This window comes from Falco peregrinus, chromosome 7 (assembly GCF_023634155.1).
Source record: "Falco peregrinus isolate bFalPer1 chromosome 7, bFalPer1.pri, whole genome shotgun sequence".
Taxonomy (NCBI): Eukaryota; Metazoa; Chordata; class Aves; order Falconiformes; family Falconidae; genus Falco; species Falco peregrinus.
Window position 1 is genome coordinate 72,433,615 of NC_073727.1, and position 12,970 is coordinate 72,446,584.

Below are 12,970 nucleotides of genomic sequence, written 5' to 3' on the forward strand. Positions count from 1 at the left end.
TTGCCAGGGTAATCAGAATGCTTTATTTCCATTTTGGGGCTTTTTTTTTTTTTTTTTAAACCATTGATTTTAACTGCAACAGTAACAATTTACTGAGCTTCCTACTTCCTTTGGTTTGAGCTTCTGAGTTTGGGGTTTTTTTTCCAGCATTTTGAGTCTCAATGAAGGTAGAAGGCATTCATTTCTTAAAAATCTTCAACACAGTTTCAACATAAGATTCATCTGGTGGGGGTTTCCTTGGGCTGCCAGGCTGCAGGAACTTCTTAATTGTAGGCATATTGCTCATTCTTATTTTAAAAGCCTAAAAAATAAAAACAACAGAGTAAGAGAGAAATTCCAGCTACTTCAGTAGCAAACAGTGCTCCCTGCACAGAACAACTGCTTCGCCCCTGCTGCTAGAAGAGACCCTAACATTCATTCAGATTTCTTGCCATCTACACAGTCGTCTTCTGTCCAACAGGAGGAGGACCTTGCTGCTGCAAAAAGCCTGTTCTTACCAACGAAGGCAGTATTGGAGCAGACAACATCTAAATCTCTGCTGTGTGAAAGAAACTGAAGGCAAAAATTCAGTGTCTGGGAGCACCAGGGACTAGATTTGAAGGTACAAATACACTGACCCAGCTTGTGAGCTTTTTTTCTTTCTTTGCTGGTTCTGATGTTGCAAACTGCTATGTGGGCAAACAATTATATATTTTAACATGATTTACATTTTTACTACAGAATCACAGAATGGGTTTTGAATGTCTCCAGAGAAGGAGACTCCACAACCTCTCTGGGAAGCCTCTCCCAGTGCTCTGTCACCCTCAAGGGAAAGAAGTTCTTCCCCATATTCAGAAGGAACTTCTAGTGTTGCAGTTTGTGTCCGTTGCCCTTTGTCTTGTCGCTGGGCACCACTGAAAAGAGCCCGGCCCCATCCTCCTGGACACTTGCCCTTAACTGCAGACATCCATAAGGTCCCCTCTCAGTCTTCTCTTCTCCAGGCTACACAGGCCCAGCTCTCGCAGTCTTTCCTCATAAGGGAGATGCTCCAGTCCCCTCATTATCTGTGTAGCCCTCTGCTGTGCCCTCTCCAGCAGTTCCCTGTCTCTCTTGAACTGGGGAGCCCAGCACTGGACACAGCACCCCAGATGCAGCCTCACCAGGGCAGAGCAGAGGGGCAGGATCACCTCCCTCCACCTGCTGGCCACGCTTCTCCTAATGCACCCCAGGGTCCCATTGGCCTTCTGGGCCACCAGGGCACACTGCTGGCTCATGGCCACCTTGCTGTCCACCAGCACTGCCAGGTCCTTCTCTGGTGTATAAGCCACTCCTCCCAGTTCTGTATCACCAGCAAACTTGCTGAGGGTACACTTTTGTCACTTCATCCAGGTCATTGATGCATAAGTTGAACAGAATTACATTATGTAGTAAAATGATGAGCTCTGTGTCTAGTATGCCCACTGTTGTCCCACTGTCCCAGCATTTCTAGGATTGCGTGGCTGAAGGTGAAATGACTGAAGGCATCCTTGGCTCAACTCAGTTGTCCAGTAGAGGCTTCTGATGCTGTGTTGTAGTCTACAGTAGCCAAAATATCTATATAGGGCTAGCAGATATAACAGAGCCCCTCAGGAAGACCTATTTCCTCCTGGAGCAGTGGCTGTAGGCCAGGACTAGGATTAAGGAAGAGCTAGGCATCTCAGGTGGCAAGAGATGCCTGTGTTAAGGCAACTGAGGATCCTGAAACATCTCATCATGCAGTCAGAAAGACTCAGTGATGCAGATTGCAGCCAGCTGGAGACCCCATGGTTAGCTGAGCAACCTTAGATGCACAAGAACCTTCTAACAATGGGGCTAAGGGAGAAAAGCTTTACAGAGCAACAGCCAGTTCTTGCTGGCAGATGTATGAAGTTAATTCCCTTTTCCTTGCTGGAAGGATAAGAGGGAAATACAAGAAGGAGCAAGAAAAATAAAATAAGTAGCCACCACTTTTAGAAACATTCTCCCTTCCAGCAGTAAAGGAATCCCTCCATAATTCCAGGCACGGCTTCAATGTAACTGTGCCCATGCCTAGTGGCTATGGTATCTTGCTAGAAGACGGGAGTTAGAGACAAGAATTACCCAAGGCTGCAAAACTGCTTATGTGATAAAACCTGACACATGTAACTGCCCACTTTGTGGCTAAAGTGCCTCATTCTTTCACACTAAATTCAGGCTTAAACTGTTGGGGTTGAGATCTAAAAATTTTTGTAAAAGTAATCAGAAAAAAAACGTCAAAGCCCTTTTCCTCATCAGTTCCATGCAGAAAACCTAACTGTGATAGTCTGATGCTGAACTGTTGGTTGTTGTCGTTGGGGGTTTTTTGTTTGGTTTTTTTTTTTTGTTGAAGGGAATAAAGGCAAAGTCTTTGAGTACACCCCTTAAATTAACTGTCTGTAAGCACACAGAAGCATGACCTCAAGCCTTGCATCCTCAACCCAAATTTGCATTGCCTACACTGCTTTATTACCTTGATTACAGGCACATGAGAGGACTAATGAACACTATCTGCTTCTTTCCAGTCACAGACTACTTGGGTCCACTGCATCTCAACACTTAATGACTCCTGCAGGTCACACCCCAGGCTTGCCCACACACCATGCTCTATAGCATGCTGCGTGCTTCTGATTTCTGGTCAAGGCTCACAGCAGAAGTGCCTCACTTCTGCTTAGTTTCAGACTTTGTATGTGACACAAAGGCAGAGAATTCCTCTTCAATTGTATCAAGTTGATTACTGACAGCTAACTGTGTCGATACTAAGGCTTCAGTTTGTAGTCATAGTGTAGAAGGCAGAAGTGAGGCTACTGGGATCCCAAAATTGTAATACCAGCCAGTACAAAAAAAATGGCACACTGTACCTTATTGTAACATGTCAATCTGTACCACAGACAGCATTTGTTACCTGGCGTTAGATAGCATCTACTGGCAGGAAGCAGGAAAATGAAAACAGGGCAGCTTAGGTCAGTGATTCCCTTAGGATGACATTAATTTATTTCTATTGAGAAGGCATATACCACTCAGGTATATGAGGTATATAGGCATACCTGAACAGAGTTCATCAGGAGCACAGTGTCTTACAACAAACCAGCTAAATCAATTCCCTCTTGTGCTTGATGTTAAGCATACATATAATAGTGACATTCCTCAAATTGCCCACACTCGTGATTTACATAGCATGAAGAGATGATCACTTTAGGATTGCCCTCTAGCTCCTGAACACAGGCATGCTCGATAACCACATTACCTGCAACTGAGGAAACCCCGACAGCACAGCAGGTATTTTCTCCTCCACTGCTAAAATGGCTTCAATTAGCTGAACATCTGCCCAGCTGAATTTGTTGCCCACGAGAAAGTCTTGGCCATGTTGTTTTAAAACCTGTAGAATACAAGAGAATGTGGGCTGCAGATGAGAATGGGACATGTGATCTCTGGCAGCTAAGTCTCACAGCACAGCTGTAGAGCTGAACAGCAACTATATCTGATATTTCAGGGTGGAGTTTCCAGCTGGAAGCTGTGAGCCTAAATCACTTCATTATTGTTGGGAAAAAATCTGAACTGTTGTAATACACAGGCTGCAAACTTTGGTCACTTAGTAATGGTGAATGATAATAGGCACTGGGAACAGGGACAAAACTATATGCTTAAGTAGATTAGTTAACAGTCATAGAATTAAACATAGAGATATTGGAGGAACTAACAAGTAACTTGGAGAACTTCTAAAACTGCCATTCAGGTACTTCATTGAAATTTATGTCCCATGTTGATACCAGGGAAGCAAACTTAGAAATACAGAATTACAATAGCTAACCAAAGCAAATCCCTGCCTTTGGGAATAAATTATTGTAAGAACTTCTAGGATGTTCAGCCTTTATTATTGTTTTCCATCAACAGTAGATGAACGTTACAAAAGTAAGAAATGTTTCCAGATGCCCAAGTCACATGGGCTTTGTTTGTTGTTTTTGAAAGTGGGATGTGCAGAAATCTATGTTCTACTAAAATACTCCTAATCTCTCCACCTGATGTATTTGCAAGCGATTTTTGCATTTGTCTAATGAAAATGTTCCAACTGAAATTAAGTATAGCAGAGAGATGTGCTCTAAACAAAGGTAAGTGTGGAACTATCCCCTCAAGCAAAAAAGAAATCATACCTGCTTGCTTTTACTTTAGTGGAAAGTTTTACTGCATAGCTGAGAACATACGACTTTGTAGATGTTCAAATACCACAGCCCTGACAACACAAGTCAACAAATAAAGAAAATGTGCTGTGTGTTTCCCTTTGGGAGAGCCAAGAAAGCTGGGGATTTGGAACTGACGTGCACTACAAGCACATTCTTATTTTGGGGAAACTTCTGATAATTTGCAATACAAGTTTTATAGACACATCCTTACTGTCACTTACCTTTTCAAAGACTGGAAAGTACCTGTTAGTTGCCCTGTCCTTAATTGAGTGAAGACTTTTCTCCTTTGCCTCAGGTGGAGAGAAAGGAAACATCAAAATCATTTGCATCAGATCTGTTATTCCTTCCACATACATGTCGATCCTGTTGGTGGGGGGAGACAGTAGAAAAGAACACAGAAGTTATTTCATCTGTTTTCCAATTGACTAAAACTACTTAGACGAATTTTGTATCCCCACCGTAGTGCCAATTTTCACAGCCAAAACGAAACATAAGCTAAATATTTTTTAAAGGACTAAAAGCCTGTTTCTGTTCAGCAGCATTTCAGAAGCAGTGTTTCTGCTAAAACCTAAGCAAAGGCTAGAATCCTTGCTTTTTATTGTGTTAGCCTTTATCATGCCTTTCTACTGGATTTACAGGATTTACTTTGTTATATGTAACGCAGCTATCAAATAACAGATTGCTCATTAAGTGAAAGGAGGTGTTACAGTACAGGGCTCTCTCCTTCAAGTCTTTCCCATAGAGATTGTATTTCCCTGCTACATAGCTGAGGATGGCTCTGGTCTGCACCATCTTCATTCCATCGATCTCAACCAGGGGCACTTGCTGGAACATCAGGACTCCATCTAGGGTGGAGAGTTGAGGGAAAGCTTGTTAGTTCTTCCTAGACTGCTATCTTTACAGGAGAGCGAGAGGCTAAGCACATTTCTTTGCAGTGTAGCAGATTATTGATATCTTGCCCTACCGTAAAACTCCATGCGGTAAACTAACATGGGAAAGATCAAATACGGACTAGCTTGCACCACGCTTTTGTAGCTAGGTCATTACAGTGCACTGGGCCCCTTGCTTTACAGCATTGCCAGAGCTTCACTGGCTGATGGGAGCTGGCACTGCTTGCTCCTTTGGGCTTCTGGACCCTGCCTCATGCTGGCAGGAAAAGCCTGAGCCAGCACTTTCAACCCAAGGGACTGGAGGAGAATAAAGGTCTGTGTTAAATCTGAACTTAAAAAAAAAAAATCCAATTATTTTGAATGCAGATCAGTTCCCTGTCACAGACATACACACATGAGTAGAAAGAACGAGAGGGGTAGTACTGCAGCAAGGCTGAGCTACCAGGATAACAGAAGAGGTCAGGCCACTTAAACATTGTGAAGCTCTCCAGCTTGGCAGTCCTGGGTAAATGGCTGAACTTAGTTATCTCAAAGGTCTTTTCCAACCTAAATGATTCTATGATTCTAAACTACAGAGTTGAAGGCAGGGACTCTAACAGGAGTTGCTGTTTAAGTTTTAACAATCCCCCCAGGGACAAAAGTTTGAGAGTACACATAGATTTTCATTACAGGCTTATCCTCACTGTCATTCCACAACAATTCAGACCTATTTAAATACGTCTTCGTAGTCTCATTTTCTCCTGGTGCTGGTAGGAGCATTTGTGGAAGCCTTCAGTGAGGCAGCTCTGAGAGCTAGGCTGACGAGATTCAGAATAGCAAAGTCAGCCTTTTCTAGACCAGTTTTCTGCTGGATTCTTTCATGGTCTTTGGCGATACTCCCTCCTCCATTTACACATTCAGGGCATCTAGAGAACAATCCCGCCCTGTTCAAATCACAGCAACATTCGAAATCCAACTAGGCAGCTGTCACTTTGCATTGCTCAAAGTTAATAATTTATTTTAATTGCTCAGTTTTAATCTGTTCAATGCGTCCTTCTTTCAGGTGTAAAAGTTCATTTTAACAGACACATCTGTTTGCATTGTTCAATAGCTCCACAGAGCTATTAAAATACTTTGCTAGTCTAGAATTAATAAACATTCTTCATTCATTCTATATTATTAATTTACAGTTTAAATTCAAAGAGTCGTTCCATCTGCAGCAATGAATAGCCTTTTTTTCTTGTAAACATTCACTGAAAGATCATGTGTCTTCATGTCTTTCCAGGACACACCTCTGCAGCTTGATATCTATCTAGCAGAAACAAAGTAGAATGGGAAAACTAACAGTTCTGCAAGGGAACTTTTTCAGCAGGAAGATGTGAAACAATAAAATCTCACTTTCTGGCCCCTGACAAAAAGTGATCCAGCAAATGTGAATGAACTGAATGCATGGTTTGTTTCTTATCTACAGAAAAGAGGGATTTCTCTTTTGTGACCAGCAGTGGACCGCTTCTCCTTGCTTTGCAGTGAGAACCACTTCACATAACCACTGCACAGAATATATATGCAGGATTAAAAGCAGTTTGCCAGTGGTTTTACAGACTGGATTGTGCTGTCAGAAGGTGTTCTGTGGAACATACCTTAAAAACCAATCATTTAGACCTACTTTTCATCAATTACCAGCAGACTTTGTTGATATTCAGGTAGCAACCTGGGCAACCTGTGGCTATACAGATTGAGCCAAGCTAGTAATCTCTCAGGCCAACAAGGTACAGGTCTGGCCAGGCTGATGCGATTTAATTCTCCAGGCCTCCAAAACAGCTGTCTGTCAGCAAGCTGCCCGTTGGGAACAGCCCCTGTCCCAGGCTTCATCCTGGACACTGCTGGGGCATTGCTTAGAAGATCATCAGCTGGCACCTGCTGAAGTCACATCTGGACCATTCTAACAATGTGCTGGTGTTTAAACACAAAATAAGCTAACAAAAAGCATTTTGGAAGGAAGAGGTAATGTGGGGTTATTCTGTGTTCAGACCTGCCCTGCAGGACCGGCAGCATTCCAGAGGTTGCTTTATCAGGATGACTAACTAGTTTGTCTTTCTTAAACCCATCATATTAAATCCCACATTTTTCTTTTGAGTTCTCACTATCTTAATCTCTCTCTATATATATAAAAAAGCCCTTGATCTTCTTTATAAAACCTCCCTATCCCTTTCATCACCATTTAGTTCTTCTCTCTGAGTATGGATAAGCTTGGATGCTGTATCCAGGATTGTACCACTTGGTCTGGATTAATTAGCCCTGTGAAGCAAATTCAGATTTGGGCTTTCAGTATCTAAGCTATCATACTTAGAGCTATACCTGTTATCTTTACACTGCACTGCTCTCCCACATCAGTTTCCCAGACAGCTGGACCTGCTATTTTAATTCTGCTCTTCATTATACCCTTTTTTTTAAAAAAAAAAAATATAGATATTTAATATTAATTTTTCTGTCAGAATTTCTTTAAACACAGCTTGTCCTTTCTGACCAAGCAGCCAGAATGCAGCCAAGTCCTCTCCCAAGTCTCCCAGCATGATTTCACAAGCTCAGCCTGCTGTGAGGTTTCTCTTAGATCTCCTGGGCAGCAGGTAAACTGTAGGGCAGGTGCACTCTGTAGTGCTCCTCATAGTCCCAACTCCTTCTCCACCCTGGCAGCAAGGTCTTCTCCTTCTAGGGTGGCTGCAGAGGGATTTGGTCTAGCCAAATATCAAGGGCAGTGGCTGTGGATATGCACTGGTGTTTGGGAACTGGTCTCACTCCCACGGCTGACATGAAGCCTTTGTGGCTTGCTGGTTTGACCATGTCAGACTTTCCACAGGTCTCCCCGCTGGGTCCCTGTTTTTTAACTGGCAGAAGCTTCACAGCTCAGGCTTGTCCTGCTTAGGACTGTCACTAGTGTGTTTGCAGACAGCCTAGCACAAAGGGAAACGCTTTCCTGGGGATTTTGATGCTATGTCAGCCTTTCATTTAGAGGCTTATCTCACTGAGGTTCAGAACCAACATATAGGTACATCTATCTGTTCTAGTCATCTCAACAAGAGCTCAGGCCAGCTGGCACAGAGTGGCCATCTTCATTCTATGCAGTGCTCTCTGCCTATAGAGCATGGCGGTCACATCTAAATGACAACTTGGAAATGGCCCTTGGCCTGGGACAACTCCCAAATGATGCCTAGGAATTGCTTTGGGGAGTGCTGTTCACCCTGGACCAAAAACGTGCCAGGAACCATGCTAACAGTTCAACAGCATACATAATTGAGTTCCATTAAATAGGTATATTTGCTGCTCCTGTTTAATGCGATACAATAAATGAGTCACAGAAGCTATGGCTTTTAGCTTATAGGATTTGTTTGGCACTGGAAAGAACAGGTTACTCAAACCCAGCATTTCAGTATTCTAGGTGTGCACCTGGAAGTTTGCACTGGTTTAAATAAACTAATTTTAAACCACAAATTTAGCTAAATTGGAGCAATTTTCTGAGGTGCTAAGCCTCAGATGTTAGGATTCTTACCTTTGATTAACTTTTCATACTGTTCTCTTGTTTCCAAAAAATTTTCCTCAAACTGGAAAAGGAGACACAATAGTGTTATACTGCTGTATTTTAGCATTTTTCTTCTGCAAGTGCCTACACATAACCGTATGCAGAAGGGTCGAACTAAGCAAAAGATAGTGGGCTGCATCTTCAACTGCGCTGTTTGGCCACAGATGTCCTGAGGATCCCCCGTGTGTCCTCACAGATGGGGAGGAGCAGAAGGTCCTGGCCACTTCTGCCTCAGCACTGATTCAAAAACAACCTAAGTGTGGGGACATCTAGAGGAGGGAGACGGGTTATAGCTAGTGCCAAGGGAAGCACGAGGTAAAGCAACTATTTCTAACCCCACCCCAGGGCATGCAAGTCAACAAAGCTCTTTTGTTTATACACATTGCAACTGCAGGCAGAGTAAGACTGAGTTAAGGTGGTTTTGCACAGCGGAAACCTCAGGCTAATTAAGGACCTTTAAGTAAATCCCCAATATGATTAATTGGTTCATGGAACTGATACTAGCTCTAATAAACTCCAAGCTCCACTGTGTTTGCACCCGAAGTATTAACACCAAACAAAGTCGTTACAAACATGCAGTGCCACTGGCCAAATTAATTTAGTCACCCCCTTGCAGCCATTTATCCTCTATGTGCATGTTAAATTGTTCCTTGCTGAGGCCAGTTGGAAACACCAGTGTGGAACACAGTAGTCAACTAACCTCCACACCAGCTGCTGCCAGCAGCCATCGTATGGTCTCCATTCGCCCCCTTCCATTAAGGTAGGTAAGCCTAGGCTTCCCTGACATGCTTCTGAGCTCCCGGTTCCCTGAAAAATATGAAGCAGAAAACAGCATCTCATAAAACTGGTGTAAAGTACCATTATTTTGATGTGAGAGAGAGCCTTTTTTATTCTCACTATGCCTGCTGATGTTTAAACTCCATCTGGTTTAAAACAGAAGATGAGAGATGGGCCAGTGACACTACAGGCTGTGCTAGGAAAGGAAAGATGCGCAGATCTGTAAAGCCTTCCCCAGCGCTCATACAGAGGTTTGGTATGATTATAAGCAAACACAGACATGTTTAAACATGTGGTATGAATCCCAAGCTACAGAGGGAACCTTGCTGTATTTTAACACAATTATACGAAGCCACCGAAAAGTCTACCACATCCCCAGGGAAGTTATTCACTCACCCTCCTTGCCCTCATCCTCATTGAAAAGATGAAGAGAAGAAAACAAAACATGTTGTACTAGAAGGCTGAAATAGGCTAGCTTTGTTTGCCAGATGTGGGAGCACATTTTGCAGCTTCAACTGCATCCACTTCTTTCCTCATTTAGGGGCAAATGAATTGTTAATCTTCCCTTTGTTCCATGAAACAGGCTGAGCTTCCTTGGCAGTCCTATTGAATGGCTACAGCCTGTTTCATTGCTGCTTACGGCAGCCTTGAGGTGTCCCTCAGAGCCTGGAACGTAGATCTGAATCTAGCTGCGTTGCTTCAGGTGCCCCCCAAAAGTATCCCCTAGGGCACCAGGGACCTGCGTGCCCAGGGGGTGGGCACATCGGAGGCTGTCTGAAGCTTGCTGTAACAGCACCTCTCTGCACCATGAGCAACAGAGCTCCTGGCAGAGACAGCATGTCTGTGGTGAGCTGTTTCATAACTAGGAACGAGCTGGAGTACTTGTGCTGACACAAATAAAAGTGTTTGCAAATCAAGGCCTTAATTTCTCTGTGCTTCATTACCCTGATTGCTTAAAAAAAAAAAAAAAAGGACTACTCTTCCCCCTTCACTAAGATGTTACTATCATACACGAATGACGGGGAGAAAAATGCTTTAAAATGGGTATCCTAATCATGTTCCAATGGCTCAGAAACCTGAGTGCCTGATTTAAGAAAATATTTTTACAGATGAGCCCAGTTTTCTCAGAGCTAAAAGCCAAGGGCACAACATCATGTCTGTCACACTCTGCATCCACATGATGTTTCCCATTCGAATGAGATTCAGTATGGTCCAGTTATGTGTTTTCTTCAAGTCACAATGCTTTGTAAGCATACGGAAAATAAAGTACGTTTGGAACATATTTTGCCAAAACCTGATTTTAAAGAACAATCAGATTGAGAGTTCTCCCTTGAACATTTCTGGTAAGAACCAAGTCATGTCATCACAATAAATAGGGATATTTTGGGTAATTTAGACAATATAATCCAAATACACAATAAAGGGAAAAATGATCACCTCCAGTTTTAAAGTGCAAATAGCTGTTGCTAATCACAATGTTTTGCCTCTAGGACAATGGTTTTAATAGTTTCTGCATGTTGTGTGATTAGCTTTCACTATATGGCACTGCAGCTTATCTGTATAGTTCAAAACATACTTTCTAGATACATCACACCCAAATCATTTCAACACACATTGCCTGAACTTGTAATGTGCAGAAACTTACAGTAAATAAGACTTTTCCTTTAACAAGAAAAGCCAAAGACTTCAATACCAAGAATATGAAAGTTAAAATTTTAAATTACTGGACAATTTATCTATTGTTTGTAGAACAAAAATAGAGTGAAAAGCCTTAGGTAGGTATCATATTATCATTTTACATGAATAAGAAATTCTATATGGCATTATATTATGTGAGAAGAATAATGAGAAATAGAGAATAAAAACCTGTCATCAGCTACCTTTTTTTTTTTTAAGAATAAGTCTGTCAGATGTAAGTAGATTTTAGTTGCCTTAAGCTTCTAACACAGAAAAAAAACCCTTGGTTTTTGGTAAAGTCTCCTCAATCTTCAGGTCCACTGAGTGTATCTCCATTGACTATACAGACTTGACACAGGTAGCTCACATTAAGACTGCGACATTTCAGTGCCTGGGTCTGGACCTGAGGAGTGCCCTGAAGGCTCAGTTTAGTTGCCCATTCCTATGTGACTACTGACACCTGAGATTCCCTAAAGGTGGGCAGACAGAACCCTTGACTTACCAGAGACAGGATGACTTTTTCTACCTTAAATCAGTATACTTATTCATCTAGACTCTCAATGCCTTTTTGCATTTATTTGGGGAAAGGTACAGCTAACATAGACAAGGCTCCCTCAGAACTTCACTTGGTTCTCCACTGTTTTTCTAAAATTCTAGCAAGAGATTTGCAGGTTGTTGTGTTAAAAAAAATGTTGGTTTTGATACAATATATTGATGAATTATTGGTAGCCAAGGAATCTTGTATAACTGACACCCATTCCTTACTGTTTGCCTCAGCTGAAAAAGGCCATTGGGACTCTCCACATAAGTTACAATTTTTATAACAGAAGCACCGAACACCTGAGTTACATTCTCCAACAAGAGGAACAGTGTTTATCTGAAAACCATATTAAAACCATTCAAAATCTACCATGAGCAGGTACTAAAAACAAACTCAAGCCTTTTTAGGAGCAGTTTCATAGCTACCTTGCTCAGCTCTGAACCGCACTGCAGGATTCATGCCCTGGTTAAAAAATTTCTTTCTCTTGCTTTCTCTCTATTGCAGCTTCTAGCTGGTGAGTAACTATTGAGACCACGCTTAGTATACCTGGCACACGAACTAAAGAGAGCAGAGAATCTACATTACCCCAGTAGATGCCCTAATACATTTGGAAGTCACTTCACTATAAACAGTCACTCAAATGCTTTAAGAAAAAGGAATTTTTAAGTTAGTACTTACCTTCTGGCCTCAACTCAGCTTCCACCCAGCACAGGCAGGTTCCCTCCGGGTGATTAAACTTTGGAGCTTGGGGGAGTTTCCAGCTATACCCAATTAGAGAGAAAATCTCCCATGGCTGTTAAGCTGGCACTATCCAGCTTAAAGACATATGTCTCTGAAAATTGCCATCCAAGGCAGAGACTTTCTTTTTCAGTTTGCCGATTTGACTATGCCATGGGGGTAGCCTCATAGTTTCTACAGTAGCCATCTATGCAAACTACTGTCTTGGAATTACTGGAGCTTTTTACCCAAATACTAGAGCGAGACACTTTAATATACTAAGAAAATTACAGATTTTTCTGGGTCATTTTTAGGGTAATAGTAACCATTTAAAGACTAACTGCTGACATTTCTAGGCATATTTCACTATTTAACAGCAACCCAGGTTTTTATTTCCACAGAAAAGATACCCAAAGAATAGGATAACAATGTTCAATTACTTAGAAGTACAGTTTGCTGGTGTCAAACTTAAAGTTGGTATAAAAAATAGATGGGTAGTTTATGTCACTAATCACCCCATGTCTTAAGGCAACCGCATTAATTTTGGAAATTGAGTGTATGTGGCTGATGCTCAGTTAGACATGAAATGAACTATGATTTTCCTACCCTGTTTCCATGA

General features: G+C 42.1%; 1 protein-coding gene across 3 annotated transcripts; it reads right to left on the bottom strand.

Moving 5' to 3' along the window:
- LOC101910816 (glutathione S-transferase 3-like) lies at positions 1-12,419 on the bottom strand. Of its 3 annotated transcripts, XM_027787758.2 has the most exons (7): positions 12,313-12,419; positions 9,340-9,446; positions 8,610-8,661; positions 4,906-5,038; positions 4,415-4,556; positions 3,260-3,391; positions 1-301 (listed from the first exon to the last, which is right to left on the bottom strand). In XM_027787758.2, the coding sequence occupies exons 2-7, from the start codon at positions 9,424-9,426 to the stop codon at positions 179-181; spliced, it is 669 nt and encodes a 222-aa protein (XP_027643559.2). In that variant the 5' UTR covers positions 9,427-9,446; positions 12,313-12,419; the 3' UTR covers positions 1-178. The 3 variants fall into 3 exon arrangements, with proteins under 3 accessions (XP_027643559.2, XP_027643560.2, XP_027643561.2); XM_027787759.2 differs by lacking the exon at positions 9,340-9,446 and having other exon boundaries at positions 12,313-12,352; XM_027787760.2 differs by lacking the exons at positions 8,610-8,661; positions 9,340-9,446 and having other exon boundaries at positions 12,313-12,346.
- Between the last annotated feature and the right edge of the window lie 551 nt (positions 12,420-12,970).

Coding starts and splice junctions, on each gene's coding strand:
- LOC101910816 (XM_027787758.2), bottom strand. CDS start 9,426: ATGTCAGGGAAGCCTAGGCTTACCTACCTTAATGGAAGGGGGCGAATG. Junction 8,662..9,339: donor TGGCAGCAGCTGGTGTGGAG/GTTAGTTGACTA, acceptor CTCCTTTTCCAG/TTTGAGGAAAATTTTTTGGA. Junction 302..3,259: donor CGGGGTTTCCTCAGTTGCAG/GTAATGTGGTTA, acceptor TTTATTTTTTAG/GCTTTTAAAATAAGAATGAG.